The 18,493-nt window shown below is 33.5% G+C and overlaps 1 protein-coding gene across 13 annotated transcripts in view; it reads left to right on the forward strand.

The window, feature by feature from the left end:
* RYR2 (ryanodine receptor 2) overlaps positions 1 to 18,493 on the forward strand; it is a 408,101-nt gene that overhangs the window by 200,173 nt on the left and 189,435 nt on the right. For all 13 annotated transcript variants that reach the window (XR_011094640.1, XM_068676244.1, XM_068676247.1 and 10 more), the window contains 6 exons: positions 246 to 429; positions 1,162 to 1,297; positions 7,642 to 7,737; positions 14,757 to 14,875; positions 15,522 to 15,655; positions 17,339 to 17,580. Coding sequence is in view for 12 of the 13 variants with exons in the window: in XM_068676244.1 (XP_068532345.1) it covers positions 246 to 429; positions 1,162 to 1,297; positions 7,642 to 7,737; positions 14,757 to 14,875; positions 15,522 to 15,655; positions 17,339 to 17,580 (911 nt within the window). In the remaining variant the exon portion in view is untranslated. The remainder of the gene's footprint in view (positions 1 to 245; positions 430 to 1,161; positions 1,298 to 7,641; positions 7,738 to 14,756; positions 14,876 to 15,521; positions 15,656 to 17,338; positions 17,581 to 18,493) is intronic.

Genomic DNA, 18,493 nt, shown 5'->3' on the forward strand with positions numbered 1-18,493 from the left:
TGAGAATGACTGAATGAGAATGGTGATGATGCTGTGGTTGTTTGCTAGGGTTGTGTGGGAAGTGAAGGGTGGATCATTAAGGGAAGAATTGGGCAGACATAAATGATTGTTAAATAGTTATGTAGTTATCAGAAAATGATTTGAGCTTTGAAATCTGAACAAAGTTTGCTTTTAATCTAACAAAGAGTTAAAAAGGTAAAATAAATGCTTTCCCAGTACCCAAGAGACTTTGCATCTTACTCCAGGGGTCTTGATGCTCTCAGCAAGAAAGTGAAGTCTTCCGCAGTAGATTTACCTATTGAGTCGGTCAGTCTGAGCCTTCAAGACTTGATTGGCTATTTTCATCCTCCTGATGAACATTTAGAGCATGAAGACAAACAAAACAGGCTCCGAGCACTGAAGAATCGCCAGAACCTCTTCCAGGAAGAGGTAGTTAACTGTTTTACTCTTTTATTTGCACCATTTTGTCTGCAAGTATTCTTTCATGGTGTCTATGTGTCTAATAGAGGGTATGCTTCCAGTGGTTTTTGTTCTATAGGAGTCAAAATATTTGCTATGTTTATAATCTCTTAAGATCTGTTGATTTTCCTATATATTTAAGAAAATACATTTAAGGCCTTTTTTTTTGTTGTTAAAAAAAAAAAAAAAGTTAGATACTAATATGAGCATATGCCCTGAATTCTGACTATAATTTACTCCTTTTATGTGAATTAATTTATTCTTTTTATAGCTTCATTTCTTGATACAGGAGGATGTTACAGTTTAATAAGTATACAGTTCAATAAGTATTTTGTCTAATATTCTGTTATTTCTCTGGTACTGATGGTTGGCTGTAATTAGTCAGATGCCTAAATGTCTCCTGGAGTAGAATGCGTGGAATACTGTTTATTTCTTATTTTGATCACCCCATATGGTAAGTTCAGTATCAGTGCTGTTTTTTTAGAAAACCTTTTCCATAGGGATTGCTTTTTTGATTCCACTTGTCTGACTCCACAAATATATTATTATGTTTTACATACCCTGATTTTATTGGTTGGTTCTTTATTTTCTTACATTTCTGAAAATCTTACTTATTTGTGCCATGGTGTTTTGTTGTTGTTGTTTCTTTCTTTCTTTCTTTGCTTGATTTTCCTCTGATAATCTGAGCCTTTCTGTTTTTAGGGTATGATCAACCTTGTTCTCGAATGTATTGATCGCTTGAATGTATACAGCAGTGCTGCTCATTTTGCAGATGTAGCTGGGAGGGAAGCTGGAGAAGCATGGAAATCTATTCTGAATTCTTTGTATGAATTACTAGGTAAGAAATATTGTGGATTACTTGGATTCTCTTAGCTAAAAATAACAATCAGATGAAAAGAAACTTGTACCTGTTTTAGTATAAGAGATTTTCCACTGTGTAGAAATTTAGGATAGAAATTAAACAAATATGTCTGAATAAAATAGATTGCTAACCTACAAAACCCAAGGATTTTTTGTATTTTCAGGTCCTTGCCTGTAGTTAAGAATAACAATTCACTGAAAACAATCAAATAATCTGTTTGTTTGTTTTTCTTTTTGCCAATAATTTTTTATTTTGATAAATAATGTGTTTATTCAACTAAAGGATTGACTGCTTTTTTATGTCATTGTGTTGCTAAAGTATATTGTATGCTGCTCAAAAATGAGTAATCCAAATATATGTCAATGTGTCATTCTTGTGTTAAGCAGCTGTGGCATTGTGGTCAGGTTTTTTTTTTTTTTAAGTTTCTAGTTTTTCACGTTTCCTACAGAACTGCAAACTGAATCTAAGGCTCCTATAACCAAGATACTTCTTATTTGCCAGCAATGACCAATAGTGACTCCAACATTATATTAAGATACAGTGTGCCGTGGAAAGGTTGCTGGCTTTTAGATGTAATATAATATTATCTATTTGCAGTCACTGAAAATATCACAGAATATTCTATAAGAATCTCATAGTATATTCTCTAAGTGTAAGTTGGGTCCTGATCAAATTTCTATTCAGGTAGAAGTATTTAATCACCTGATATGTTTGCTTACCAATTTGAATTGCATATGTTATTTATGTTCTGCTATGATTCATTATTTTAGGGTTATTAATCCACTGCTATAGCTGCCAGCATAATTCACTTCTGTTAAGTTGTTGTCTACAAAACGAAATTTTACTTCCTAAGAGATCATTTGTCAATTCCTTGCTCTTCTGTCATCAGGTTTTCTCAGTGCCATAATTAAGCCTAAATAGTATTAACACTGACCTTAAGTGATTGAGGACGTTAATGTGTCCCCAGCATTAAGCAAGCTTTGTTCAGGCCTATACATATGCCTATAATGATATCTGTATGTTACATGTCAATTCTAATGTGTGGGCCTGCTTTCCTTTAAACATGCACATTTTGGCAAAAGCTTGAGTTTGGACCAAGTCCTTATGCAGGATTGTTATCTTCCTTTTCAATAAAACAGAAAGCATTTGATGTATCATTTATACTCAGAAGATGTCACTCCTGAAAAATGTGGTATTGCAAAGTTATGCAAGTAATATTTTGTTATATATCAACTCCATTTAAAACTTCACAACTGAATACTTAGTTTGTAAAATGAAGTGAGTTGGCAGTGCCCAGGTGAATGTACTGTGTGCGCTATTAATTAGTTCTTTTGGAAGTGTGCATTGTGATCGCACACTAGTTTTTCTGTAGGACCTACTCTTATTTAGTATTCATTTATTATTGGTACTTATAGTACTCAGTTTTCTCTTTGTTCCACAGTGTGTGGCATTGAGTCTTGTTCATTGTGAGCCTTTTAAATCATGTTTGGGAAACAAAGCTATAGCAGTTCTTTTGTTCCATTTATGATTAGCGGTCTGAATAATTAGAGCTATTAATAAGTGTTCTTGGAAACACTTCTGTGATAAGACAAATAGAAGGTATTATCTCCCATTCACTGACAGGAAGAGATACAGAGAAATTTAGATAAAAATACTCCTATAATTTTGATTCCCAAATTAAGAGATGTGGGTTCTACTTTTTCCTTCTTTTTTTCTCTCCAGAATATCCAGCGATATTTCATGTGTGTAAGGCATACTGAAAACTGCCATCCCTTCAAATCCACAGGCACAGAAAATGAAATTTGAATTATATACCTCATTGAAAAGTGGTGAAGGTGAAATCTGTCTGACCTAATGACAAGATTTTTTTTTTTGTGTGTACTTACTTTACAAACCATCTTTCTATCTCCTTACTACTCAATAGCAAAGTGAGGAAATTGAAGCAGGATTTCTCTACATAATACTGTTACAAAACTTTTCCATAGTCAAAGTAGGTCCAACATCTTTTGTTCTTCAAGAAGAAAATTGTCTTGGGCTGAAAAATTATCAGTATATGGTACGTGCTCCTTGATATACCAGTGGGGTGCTTCTGTCTGTCCCACTGCTTTTTCTGACAGAGGAAATAGAAGCAGTAAATGTTATTGAGATACGAAGATGCCTTCTGTTTTGTTCCCAGAGAAAGGAACATGGGAAGAGCTAGCTGAACATTGACTGTCACCATTCCTGTTATGGTAGAAGGTGGTTACTTCGGCTGTAATTCTGGTCTAGGAATTAAACCTAGGAGGTCTACCACACATCTGTGTAGTTGAAGATTGTAGCATGATGCGTATTCACAAGGTATTTCAGTTTAGGTTGCAAGGGTGACCAAAAGCGACATTTCTGAACTTTGGATTGATAGATTTTCTGAATGTTATAAGGTAATAAGGTAATCTTAATGGATTTCTATTTCATTTCCTTTTTTTTTTTTTTTTTTCCCCCTGTATATATATAGTTGTAAGCTAAAATACACCCTCTGTACACCCCAGTTCTGTAATGTGCAAGGTAGTGAGAAGTCCAGTGAGTTGGCATGTGGGTCAAAAGTAGGACTGGAACTTCAAACTTCAGACTGCTCTGATTTCAGCTGATGTTAGGAATTTGTAAGGATGATGATGCACTCATGTCATTTGCTTCACATTCTATGTGAAGTACTGTTTCAGAGGTGAACAGAAGTTTTTGCCATGGGATTTATGATATTTGATGATATAGAAATGTTACAACTTGGGATAACAAATTATATTATAGGTTCTTGAGTGGAGTGTCCAGATCCTTTCCTTTCCCCCTCCCTCCACACACACTTTTTTTTTTTTTTTCACTCCCCTCAAATGTTGGCTCATCTTTGTCTTGCGTATTTCAAGCTGGAATAAGTGTTTCTCATGTTTTTTTTTTTTTTTTTTTTTTTTTGTTACAGCTTCATCTTTCACTTACCTTTGCCAATGTCTGTCTGTCATTAGGACACTATGGTCTGTTACAGAAAATGAATGTTTTCTTCTGTTTTTATGACATTCCAAACAAAAAAAGCCAAACAAACAGCATTGTACAGCATTGGCTATTTTCATGCTTGTAAGCAACCATATTGTTTAGTCTGAATATTTTGAAGGTAGCTCAACCAATTGCAGGCAGAAAGGATAGCAAATTTTATCTTTAACAGTTAAAATTCGGAAAAGATGTTTGAAAATAAACTAAATCATAGGGTGAGCTTCTTATCACACCTGCTTCTGTCTTTGCTCACCTTAATACCTGTATGAATGCTTGAAACTGTGACATTGCGTTTTGTGTTTTTTTTTTTGTTTGTTTGTTTGTTTGTTTGCTCTTCCAGTGCTGGGATAAAAAGGTCATCCAGGAGGAATAACACTAAAAACTGTATATCTTAATTTATCTTTCAGCCCATATATGCCCACTAAGTAAAGTGAATTTACTTCAGGCTTAAGGTGATTATTTTGTGTATGCTATTGGTCGTTTAGTTAGTAAGAATAAATTAAAGAAGTTTTGGCAGGAATTACGAAAATTTTAAAGTATCTAGACTATATATGTCCAGAGAATTAAAGTCTCAAATCAGATGGTGACTTTTTAGAGTATAGATGGAATACAAAAGTCTGTGCTTGTGTTATTTATTCATAGATGAAGGGGAGTGTTGAAGTTTTGTTTGTTGAAGTAACATGTAGTTTGTTTTTCAAAATGTTAAATTAGGCACAGGTCAGGCTGGAGGAACTAGTGGCTTGATTGCTAAATCATTTTAATAAAAGTCTGAAATTTCCAACTGACAAGACCAGATAATACCTCTCAAAGAGGTCTGCTTGTCCTATACAAAATATCGATTGTTTCCCTGGACTTGTACTGGGGAGAACAGTGCTCAAGCTTTTCTTGACTTTCCAACCCTCTCAATCCCCTTTTACATCACTTCCTTAACTGAGAAGCCTGCCCTTGATCTGGCTAGAATGAATTTGTCTGTAGCTCTGTTATGAGTAATGTTGAAGCTGTACAGTAATTGCATGGATGACAAATTGATATTGCTTGCTCTCCTTTGCTTCAGCAAGCAGTGCTTTGCCTTTTAGTCTCCACATAAATAAAAGTAAGCAGTAATGTTACAATTCGTGGCTTTTGTCATGTCTTGACATTGTTCGTGACATATCTACTGCAATTTACAGGGCGTTGAGACTGGATGCTATAGCATATAGAAGTGCTTGCCTTATATCTGTTAAGGCATCTGTCCCTCCTCTATTACAAGTATATACTGTGACTGAACTTGTATTGGAATCTTTTGTATCACCAAGAATGTGCAAGAGTATGCATAATGATGTGACTTCAACATCTGACTGGCCACATCCTGTTTTCGTATTTTTCTTTTTTTCTCCCTTTAAACTGGACACGAGTTTTGTTCACAGTGGCGAGGGGGACAGGGAGATCACCTGTTGAACATTAATTTGTTCTCAGTGTTTTATGCCTTGTTTAATGCATTCTGACCACACTTTAACCACTGAGTACTAACCTTTCACAAACTTATGTGTAGCTGCATTTATGAAACCATCTGTGACTTGTTACTGCTACTAAAGTTAACTTTATTGATGCCATGTGAAGAAGTGAACTATTATTGCCTTCATTTTATGTGGGTACTTGAAGCACAGTGAGATGATTATGTGGCTTGCTTATAATCCAATAAAAAAATGCATACAGAAACAGGTGTTCCTTAGCTCTAATTGGTGTCTCTTTTGTGTTCCTCCTCTTATGGTTTCCAAAGAACTGTCTTCAAATAACTATTGTCATGATTTTAATTCCTTATGTTAGAATTCATGTTATAGATTTGATATATATATATAAATAAAGATTTGATATATAAATAAAGATTTGATATATATAAATATAGATTTGATATATAAAAACATATAAATATACATATATTTGATATATATAAATAAATATATATATATATATATATTTATCTTACTAAAACAGTGGCTTGATTATTTCAGCATATTGCTGTTTTGTGTGCCAGAATGTCAGGTCCTTAAGTGTAGTATTTTATGGATAAATGCAAAGTAATGAATGAATCTTGCTGAATTGCTGACATTAAACATGACTCATTAAACATGTTAGCAAGTTATTTAGATGGTATTCTAATACTTACAAACTGATATTGCAACGCATCTTATTAGAAAGTAATTTTTGAGTTGTGGCGTGGTCCAATACTTGAGAAAATGAATTAAGAGAATAGAAGTGAAAGGCTGGTTAGCACACAGGTTATGGAGTTAGGATAGCAAATTATAAAAGATTCCTCTTTGGTTCTTGGTGTCTCACTTGGAAATAAATTTCATGCTATTGAAGAAATTAGAAATTTTCATTGAATTTAAGAAATCTCAAATTCAATTTTTCACTTCCCCCCCCCCCCCCTTTTTCTTTTCTCCCTTGCTGGAGTCATAAATTTGGAGGACTATAATTTCTGGCTCTTATTTTTGGTACTGTGAAAATAAATACATGATTAGTTTTGTGAAAAATACCACGTTTGGACATATAACAGATTGCATTCTTTATTATAAATAAATAAATAAGAAGACTGTTCTTATGAAGAGCAGTTTGCATTGCTCCATGTATCGAACAAATGTTAGTGACTCGCTGTTTTCTGAGCAGAACAGATGCTTCTCTGAGAGCTTGTTTGTATGCAAATCCAAGCAAATGCATGTATTCCAGGATGGGGCAGGCATTGTGTGTCTACAGTGCTCAGTGAGATTTCTGGTCAGTTATACCCATGAAGCCAATGCATGCATCCAGTCTACTTCAATCTTCAGCTCAGAGCATGAAGGTGGAACTGTTCCAAATCAGTGTCACCTTTTCCTTACAGCCATGTAAAAAGTATGATAAACAGTTCCTGGACATCTGTCTTGTTTTGGTTTTAGCATTCTTGAAAAACGTTATCATCCTCTACGTTATTCTCTTCTAATATTCCCTATTGTTACATAAATATTGGTTAAAAGAACTTATTTTCTAGAGTAGCAGCTGACTTTTGTGATAACAATAATGGCTTCTCTACTTCATGTAGGTTATTCTGCGGGGATTATTGAGATGAATGTAAAACCAAAACATTTCAAATACGTTAAAGTTTATTTTGATGCTGAGAGTATTTTAATGTGTAAATCTAACCATCATTTTTGTTATTTAAATTTAATATGAAGAACTCAATAATTAAGGATTAAGAATCTAGTTTACTGAATCCTTACTTGAAAGACAGGAATTTTTTTAATTCAAATGGACTTATAATTGTGATTTTTTTTCCTCTGTTTTTCTAATAGCGGCTCTGATTCGAGGGAATCGTAAAAACTGTGCTCAGTTTTCTGGATCTCTTGATTGGTTGATCAGCAGATTAGAAAGACTGGAAGCCTCTTCTGGTATGATTTTTAATATTTTATCTTCCTTATTTTCCCAGTTTTTAATTCTTTTAAAATTGGTAATATACTTATTTAGGGTAATTATGATGAAGAATTGTTATTCTTCTTATGGGAGAGCAAATATATTAATCAAATATATATATATTATATAAAACATATTCGTCCCTGCAGAAAGGGAGGTGGGGTGTTTTGGTCAACAGCGTGAGTCAATAGAGTGCCCTGGCAGCCCAAAGAGTCAGTTGTACCCTGTGGTTCATCAGGCAGGGCATGGCCAGCCAGTCGAGGAAAGAGATTGTCTTGTGGTGGTGTGGCCTTACCTCGAACACTGTATGTGGTTTTCGGCACCACAGTATAAGAAGGACATAAAACAATTAAGAGTGACCAAAGGACAGTTGCAAAGGTGGTGAAGGATCTAGAGGGAAAGATTTTGTGGCTGATATTTGAGTTTCTTGCCCCATTTTACTGATATAAATAGTAACTTTTTTTTTTTTCCTTACGTAAAGATATACAGCTGTTCGTTTGGACACTTAAGACTGATTTTTGACTCTTTCCCAAGCATGCTTTTCATTCTGGTGGTTATATTACAGATCCGAAAGCAATGTAATGCTGTTGGTAAGAAATGTCACTTCTGCCTGCTTTTTTTTTGTTTTTGTGGGTCTTTATTTATCTACGTATTTATTTTTGCCTCCTGTCTTGTTTTTCAAGATTAGTAAAATTATTTATTAGATTAAGAAGCATGCATAGTGTAAAGTCTGTGTTCTAGATTTTGTACTTTTCAATGTAACACTTCTTGGAGTTCTGTAGATTACAGCAATAACAGAACATAAACATAGGGCATGGTGAGATTTTTAATGTTTGATTTGCCAATTAAGTGAACTACAGGACATAAAACTACTGTGAAATAGCTGAAACAAAAAACAAATGGTAAAGAATGCACCTTACAGAAAAGTTCATTTCTCACATGCACTAGACAGGTAAATTGAAAAAGTTGGAGCTCAAAGTCTAAATTCATCTCTTATACCCGATAAGACATTTGCCTTGCAAATTATTCCTTGTTGTAACAAAAGGCAGAGGGGAATAAAAAATACAAATTATGCAAATTAGAGAAGTTTTACACTAAATGCTCAGAAATGTTAACATTAAAAAAAAAAAAAGAAAAAGTAATTATGTCTTGAGAAGTTTCAATTTCTTTATGTTAGTCATTAACATAATCTATTATTAGCATACATATATTTTCTTACCATTATAAAAGATCTAAAGTTGAACTACTAGCAAAAACTGATAAATATTTAAAAGAAATATATTTGGAGTATACTTTCTAGAGAAAGTTGAGAAAATGCTGTTTTAAGTCAAAAGAATCCTGTGAGAAACATAGTAACCATGAAGCTGAAAACAATTTTGTAGTGCTTGCACTACCACAGGGAATTTCCATCTCAATTTTTATTTATATACTTTTAATCTCACACTGTTGGTATTTTTTCTTTGTGATTTGACAATGAGAACATAACAGTGTAACTATTTGTAATGTCCTATATAACTTGTATTAATCCTCAATACCCAATAATAGTCCAAGCAATTTAATAAAATCTTTTGTATTACAGGTTATGATAGTTTTACTGTAACACCACATAGAGACGTGTTTCAACCTGTTTCTTTTTTATTGCCTGGTTCTAGCTACTGTAATTGATATCTCTTGTCAGCTATTCTTTAATGTTCCTGTTCTGGTTCATGTTTGTCTTTTCACAGAGGGTGTAGATATGGAGGTGGATTTCAAGAGCTAACTATTAATAATAGCACATGGAACGTATATTCAATCCACAGAAACAGATTTAAACAACATTCCATGTTTACTGATTGCTGCGTTTTAAGTTTTAGCTCTCTGTATTTCACATGTGCTTTGCTTTGTCATTACCATTAATGCATATCATTTTCCCTCCATCCCCTCTTCTGTTCTCTGCTGTTACCCTACTGGAGACACTTCCAACTGCAGATTAAGAAATATTCTCCAGTTGCCGTTATGACTGTTCTGTTTAATATACAATATTTTTTACTGTTTTGTTGAAAGATGACCTTTTGGAAGTCTTTTAAATATTATTTTCTGTAATTATGCTACAATAATTTCAAAAGGCAGGAAGACCAATGGGCAGCATAGTTAAAACAGTAGTGAGAGCAATATAATAACCACCTTCCTGATTTCATATTTGCGTTTTTTCCATTATCTTCTTATTTTAGTGCTCATGCTGTTTTGTGAACTGGAAGGAACATAATAATCTTCCTTTCAATAACAATATTCAGTTGATACAAGACTTGTCCTAAGAATTACAATTAGGGAGAGTCATCCTTAAATTGGAGCTCCTTGTGGCCAGGGAATTTGACTTGTACCTTCATTATTTTAGCATTTCACATTGACAGTAAGAAGTGTGATATTATATAGAGTCATTTTTTCTATTTTCTAGTCTATTGTTTGTACTCCTTTCTCAACTAGCCTCACCCCACATTTAGTTCTGCTATGCAGGAGTTGCAGGCAGAGCATTATTTATTTCCTAAATAAATAACAAATAAATCCTAATGACCTAAATAAATTCTAAATGACCAATAAATCCTAAATAAATAGTTCTGCAAATTTTGGAATTCTTAATTTGCAGGGTTTCTTCTACACCTGCATGATTTTTAGGAAAGGGAACCTGGGATACTCTGACTGAAGCTTTCTATTTGGAAAAACAGAATTCATCAGCAAAATTACTGCAGTTACTATATTAATGTACAAAATAGTTTAACACTGGCACACATATTCAGGACTTCGGCTGTAACAGGACTTCAGAAATGATGATTTCTATCAAACTTCTCATTTCTAATCATTTTACATATCCTGTAGGTAATAGATAACCTAGAAAGAACAGCTTTTGGTGAGATATTTCCAGGGAATGGATAGTAGAGAAAATTAGATTTTTTTTGATATATCTACTAATTTGTCTGTGGCTTGTAATATTATCTAATCTAGCTAGGATGTTGGGTTTCTATATTAACATTTATTCTACTCCTAATCAGTGTGGAATATTTTTAAACTATATTTTCAGCTCAGAAATATCACTCCTATCTGCACCTGAGACATATCCCATGCTGAATGTTTTTATGCTCTCAATTTTGTAGTTCGTTTGCTTCTGTAAACTATTTTTTTTTTTTCCCTGCAGAATTATGTCTCCAAGGTGGGGGTTCTTTTACTATGCTTTTACTTCTTACTCGGGGTGTACACCTGATTTGTTTCAGCCTTGGTGTGTTTATGCTCTGAATTCATGAGCTGCTCAATTTATGTGGGAACAGGAACATATGAGGCTACATCTTTTTTTCCCAACTGGTGACACAGAGTTAGCTGCTCATAGCACTAGTGTCTAGTCAGAGATCTGCTGATCATTGTCCCTATCACTAGTGTATTGTGTAGAGAACCTAGTGAAAGAGATATTGTAATTGAACAATCATGCCGATTTACAGTATTGTTAGGGAAACGTGCTCTGTAATTGTCTTGATTTTCTTGCTTTCATGAACATTTGAGTAACAGAATTTAAATGGAACCAAACATTTAAAAATTGGCAAAATCACAGGGTTGATCTTTCTTCCACTTTAGCCCACCTTTAGTATGAGAGCACTCATATAAGAAAAATGTTCTCACAATTATGCAGGTGCATGCGATTTGACTGCAACCTGCTTATTTTCAATGTATTTCCCTAGCTGTTTCACAGTGAAATTATTTCCTAACAGACCTAATTTTACTTTTCAAACTCTCATAGTTAAGATTTTCCAATATAATTCAAAATTTTGCCCTCAGCTTTTAGAGGTACAATATGAAATTCTTTACAACAGTTTAAAATTCTGTGTTACATATTTCCTATTTTTTTTTATTTTAATTTTTCACAAAGTTTAAATCATGTTTTAAAAATTAAAAGCTAAATGTTTATGATGCGATATTAAGTTTATCATAAACTCTGTATATGTTTGTGACATTTGTATTCTATTCAAACACTTTCTGCCTGATTGCATTTTGCAACTTCAGTGAAATTGGAGCAGGTCCAGCTACATAGACAAATCTAAAAGTGAATTAGTCCAACCAAACCAACATTGTACATTTTATATATATATATATATATTATATATATCTATATAAATATATATATAATATTTATTTATTTATTTTCTTTTCTGAAATGCGGGGAATTTGCTCTTAGAACAAAATATGTTTGATGATCAGCATTCAGATTCTGCAGTAACTGTTGAAGTCACTGTGGCAGTTGAGTTTAGTTGATAACATTTTTTTCTTGAGTGTTTTACACTTTAAAAGTAATTATACTTCCATTATTGAAAAGTTTAAAATTAGAAAACAAATACAATGTACTATTTTAAGACAAAATTGTTATTATGAAGCTATCTACACAAATGTAAAAATTCCAAGGTTATGGCTACCACACTTATGTTACGTGGTATTGTTTCATATTGAATTACTATTTTTATTGTTAACAGTGCGTTTCAGTGACACAATGAGAGGTGGGATACCTTACCACGTTTTGAATGAATTGATCTCCTTGCATTCCTAGATCACTGTGGCACACAATAAAGCTGTTGATCTTGTTACAGATTACCTCCCTGGATTGAGGATCCTTTTGTACTACTTCTCTTACTTCCCTAGGTAGGGAGGTGTTCAAGTGACCCCTGCCGTGTTAGCAGGGGTGATGGACTGTGGTCCTGAATGTTGCTGCAGATCATCTAGTCATTTAGCTGTCATGACTCTTAGGTCTTTGTCCTTTTAATCAATATTGTTAATGTGATATACTATACATCTACTGTATATCTACTGTAGTAGTGACACTCTGCTTATATCTTCAGGATTACAGAATGACTTTGGGAGTTCATATCTAGCTCAATATACATATCAATATCATATTGCATGGATATGTCTTTCTTCAGAGTCACTGCTCAGAATAGGAAAATTGCCTGCTATGTCTGCGCAGAGTTTCCTGTGTTCTGTGTTTTCATATGTGTGTCTTCAAGCCTACTGAAACAGACATTTTATTTGAAACCTGTGTATGAGATATATCAAATTTTCACTTTATTTGTTGTTTATCCTCTGCCTTTACTACACTTCAGTCTTTGAGTAATCTGTATGCTTTATTAGTGATGACAGCATATCTTCATGCAGATCCCTAAGAAAAATTACCAAGCAGTATTGGGACAAAAAGGTTCTATAGGTTATCTGTGATTAACAAGTGATGTCTGAATGTAATCACCAGCAATTCCAGTCATTATTTTAGTTCAGATTTTCTTGTGAAATAAAAATAAAAATACCCTTCTAATAGCAAGTAATTTAAAAATAATCATTGTCTCTTCCAACAGAGTAACTCGGTCTTGTCAAGAATGGGAAACAGCAAACTGAAAGATTAAAAAAAAAAATAAAAAATATTTCTTGATATATGCTTGTTCATAACATTCTTATTTTTATTCCTCTGTGAGAATTCTGCTCATCCCAGTATTCTATATATATTATATATATATATATATATATATATATATATATATATATATATATATATATATATATATAATATTATATATAAGAGAATTTTTTATTTGTTGTGGTGGTTTTACCGTGCTGGGCAGCTAAACACCACAACCGCTCTCTTCACTTGGTGATTTATTCAAAACTAGTGGAAATGGAACAGAAATGCACTTGCCCCTCTCTAAGCTTTAGATCAAATCTGTAGTGTTAATGTGAAAGGGAGGCAGCTGACCAGTGTACGTTTCTAATCTAACGTTTCTGTGTTATCACACTGTCTTGTGCACTGTGAGTAAGAGCTTTGTGTTCAGCTAGTAGTTCTTTGGAACTTTTTCTCCATAGCTGGACCTGCTCTTATTCAACTGTTGGGCTGGTGATCTCTTCCTTATCTGGGATTGTGGAAAGACCAGAATACTCTTACTGATGGAGTGTTTTTGTCTGATGCTTCTTTTCATACCATGGAGTCTGCAGTGCTACATTTTTCTTTTGGTAAAGACATGGCAAAGAGTAGAAGACTTCTGCTACAGATGTTGTTTTGCAAGGGTTAAGCTGAGTGTTTGGAGCCATGGCTTGAATACAGGGATAAGGAAACAATAATATCAGATGTGCAGCGTGAACTGGAATTCCATAACTCTAGGTTTAAGATTGCTTCTCAGCTCTCCTTCAGTACTCTTGACTTTTCTCATTGAGAATAGTACAAAAATAGTGAACTGCATGCTTCATACTTGCCTTTGCCAAATGTGGAAGCTCCCAAAACAAGTGATGATCCATCACATGTAGGAGCCTGTTTTACTGCCCAATTGCAGGGAACAATTTTAAATCTAATGATTCTTGATGGCAATGACTGCTGCTTTATTAGGATGGGAATTGCATGTAATCGGGAGGCAACTGGTGATTTAGTGGTTCTTACTTCCCTGTGCATTTTAGTTTCATGTTCATTTTTGTTTGTTTGCTATTTCAAAAACATCACTGTTGGCTCCCAGCACAGCTGTTACATACACAAATAAAATGATACACAGTGGGCCAGTAGACTGGGAATTTTCCTTTTTTCTTTAAATAAGAGGTATATGATTTCATTAGTGGTATTAGTGGTTCATGTGATTTTCTAAGATGAGAAACATAAAACTGTAAATATGGAGAGAATATTTTATTGATGTAATATGTATGTAATGTGAATAAAGTCTTCACTTTTTGGAGCCATTGAAAACCAATGTTTTACACGGTTTGAATCTTTGAGCATTGATAATCACATGTTTATTAGTAAAATTTTCAAGTAATTTACAGGTTTTTCTCCTTTCCTTTCTGATTTTTATTTCATTCACTGATTTGGGGAAATCCAGAAGTACCATATCAATCTTGTTTTGGTTTTCTATAGCACATAACTGTCTTATTGAAACTCATGCGTGTAGCTGAGCAAATATTGGGGAGTATTATATGTAGTCATGTTTTGATATATCCTTTGAATATTTTTTTTCAGGAATTCTAGAGGTTTTACACTGTGTGTTGGTGGAAAGCCCCGAAGCTCTAAACATAATTAAAGAAGGACATATTAAATCAATCATCTGTCTTTTGGATAAACATGGAAGAAACCATAAGGTAGGCATAGAGAGAGACTATATTTAGGTGAACATTCATGAACAAATAAAACATACTAATTCTTCACTGAGAGGGCGGCTGGGCAATGGAACAGGCTTCCCGGGGCACTGAACCTGAGCCTGCCAGAGTCCAAGAATCATTTGGACAAAGCTCTCAGACATCTATTCTTATTTTTGGGTGGTCTTGTGCAGACCCAGAAGTTGGACTCAATGATCCTTGTGGGTCTTTGCCAACTCAGGATAATCTATGATTCTGTGATATTGCTCAGTGTAGAAGTTTGATTTCCAATACTTCAATACTGTGTTCATAATTATGAATGAAACTTTTCCTAACAAGTGTATGGACAGTTTGAAGAAGGAAAAGTGGGTATTATCTGCTTTTTGATGAAAGCAGTGATACTACCTAAACCTCAAGGGAAGCAGGGAGCATACATCTTAATATTTTTAGGAGAATTTCAGAATTGTTGTAAAATAAAATGACTAAAAATGACTATGCTAGATGCTGTCATGCTGTTGTACCCTTACATGTCTTCCACTAACAAGATGTACAGCATTAGATTGCCAAAAGTAACTCAGTGTGATTATGAAGTCTATAACATGAAAAAGAAAAAAAAAAAAAAAAAAAAAGATAATCTATATTTTTCCAGGTTTTGGATGTCTTGTGTTCTCTCTGTGTATGTCATGGAGTAGCTGTGCGGTCTAATCAACATCTAATCTGTGATAATCTCCTGCCTGGAAGAGATCTGCTATTACAGACACGCCTAGTCAACCATGTTAGCAGGTAAAGGGAAAAAGAGTGAATCTGTATGTATGAACAAAACAGAATAAAACTTGTGGTTAAAAAAATAAATTAAAATAGCCATTACAGGAAAACTGTTTACATCCAAAACTTTAATTGAGGTATTTTATTCTCATTAGGATTTTAAATACTGTTTGTGATATTTGTTATAATCAAAATACGGGAAAGAGCTGCTGCAAGCTAAAGTTGCGTGCACCTTCTCTCTCTCTCTATCTCAACTGCTTTAAATATGTGAAATTGTGAAGTCTTTTCAAACGTTCTTGTCTAGATCTAACTGTGCTTTCAAAATATCATCAACAAGTGTTTTTTATTGCCTTCTTCCACCAATGTTTATAATCTTGTGAGGATCGAGCTTTGGGCAAAATCAAGAATCTAATACCAAATATCTTCACCAGTGTCTTAAGCAGATATTGTGAATTTTGCATGGGATATTTATGGGGAGCTTCTTAAAGGTAGCAGAATTGTAAAAGTTATCTTCCAGCAGATGATAATAACAAGCTGGAGTGAGTAACATCTTAAACCACCAAACTAATATTTACAAAATATCACAAGAGTTTAAATGTATGCTAAGGCAGAAGAGTCTGGCCTCGAGTGCAGATTCAATGTGGCCTTCCTCGATCTCAAACTTATGTCTCTTTAAAAAAAAGTCTCAGTAATTAAGTGAGAATGAAAGTTGAAACATAGGAATAGTAATTACAGTTCATAGGAATTATATTTTTTAGGATTAATTAGATGTTGAAAAACATTAAAAAAAAAAATCCACAATTGTATGTTACGAGGAGACCTTTTGAAGTAAAAATAAATCCCAATCTGAAAATGAAATTAAGTTAACAAACATATAGGTAATACATTCACTCATAATGTATACTCATTTTTCATACCCACATCTGACACGCCCTCTCCTCCCCGCCAATACACACAATAACACACCAACAAATATAATACATGCAAAGATAGTATAGTAAGAATAATTCCATGTTAGAAAAAATTTTAAGTGTAGGTACTGATTGAGCTTCTAAGGTGAGTTTTGATCTTGTAAAGGTAAGGTGCAGCTGTCTTTCCCAAATACAGCTGCAGAAAAAGCTAATGTATTTAACATATTTTTGCTCTGTATCAGTAAGTTACAAATAAATATATTTATATTCCTATGGTGATAAGGAAAAATATTATTTTACAAAAGTCAGAAAGACTAATTAAGCATTGAGTGCATTTAGAGAGAAAACAAAACTTGCATAACTTTCACCACAAATAATTGGTAGAGGAGGATTCTAAGGAACTGAAGTTTCATGTATTTTTTCAGGATACTAGAAAATTCTTGTTGCCAGCTCATATTTAAAAAAGATTAAATTGGATAATTAAATCAATTAAATTATAGAGTTTGGACAAAATCTTGACTAAGCTGGTACTGTGTTCAGTCAGAAAAGATTTAATGGGTGATCTTGCTACTAATTTACCAATGATGTTTTTTTCTAAAAGATAGCTCCTGTCAAACTTTTAAAAAATATTTTAAGGAGATTAAATGTCAGCAGCTTTTAATTTTACCTATATTATTCTAATAAAAAAATAAAGTAAAACATTAAATTTGAGATAAATGAAAAGTCTGCAGGAGTACATTGAGTTCTTGAGGTGAGTATTTCATAACCACTTTTATCCTTTCTCTTTTAGCATGCGGCCCAATATCTTTTTGGGGATTAGTGAAGGCTCTGCCCAGTACAGAAAATGGTACTATGAACTTATGGTGGACCATCTAGAGCCATTTGTGACTGCAGAATCAACTCATCTACGAGTAGGCTGGGCTTCAACAGAAGGCTACTCACCATATCCAGGGGGAGGAGCAGAATGGGGAGGAAATGGTGTTGGTGATGACTTGTATTCCTATGGCTTCGATGGTCTACATCTGTGGTCAGGTAGTATTTCCACCTTTTTTTTTTTTTTTTTTTTTTTTTTTTCCCTTATTCTTTTCTCTCTTTCTCTCTCTTTTATTTTTATTTTTATTTTATATATATATATATATATATATATTTATACAAGGTTGTTAAACTTGGAGTTTCAGTGAGGTTGTTTTTCAGGAATGAATTGGATGTCTCAGTTGACACTTGGAATATCCAGAAACACGGTCCCATCAGAATATGTTTGCAGTTGATATTGCAAATTGAAAAATTTATTTTATTCAAAGTAATGCAGGCAGAATAATAATATGTTTCAGCCTGTTTTTTTTTTTTTTTTTTTTTTATAGTAATTATAAATTTTTTATTTAAAACTTCAAATTACAAAAAATGAATTCTGACCTAGTCAAAATTCTGTAGTCTGTATTTCTAATTCCTGTGTGATAGTGGAAGAACAGTCTGAGAGACCTGATTCATAGTTACACTTTTTGCTATACGTTTTAAAACTAGATATTTTTTCTGTAGCGATGTCAACGCTTTAGTTGAATACAGTAACTGTTTATTACATAACTTGAAAAATCATATTCCTGTCTGGTATATGGTGTGTTTAGTGTGTATTCATTATTTAAATGTCGTTGACCCATACTGGATCATCTGTTAATAGAAATTTCTGTATGCGAATTCTAGAAAAGCAGGACTGAGTATCCAAACTTTTTGTATTTGCTGTTGTTTCTGCAAATAGCTTATTCTCTCTCCAAACTGATTTAGCAATATCAGAGTCATCTTTTTTTGCTTGATTTTGCTCACATGCAAAGATTCCAAGGTATCATTTGGTATGAATGGGTAATTATACGCATGGAGATTCCTAAACTTGAAAAGCATTTCTATTGCAGTTTCATTTTGCTGAGGAAAAAACGTCTCCTTTGATTTTGAG

This window comes from Anas acuta, chromosome 3 (assembly GCF_963932015.1).
Source record: "Anas acuta chromosome 3, bAnaAcu1.1, whole genome shotgun sequence".
NCBI lineage: Eukaryota > Metazoa > Chordata > Aves > Anseriformes > Anatidae > Anas > Anas acuta.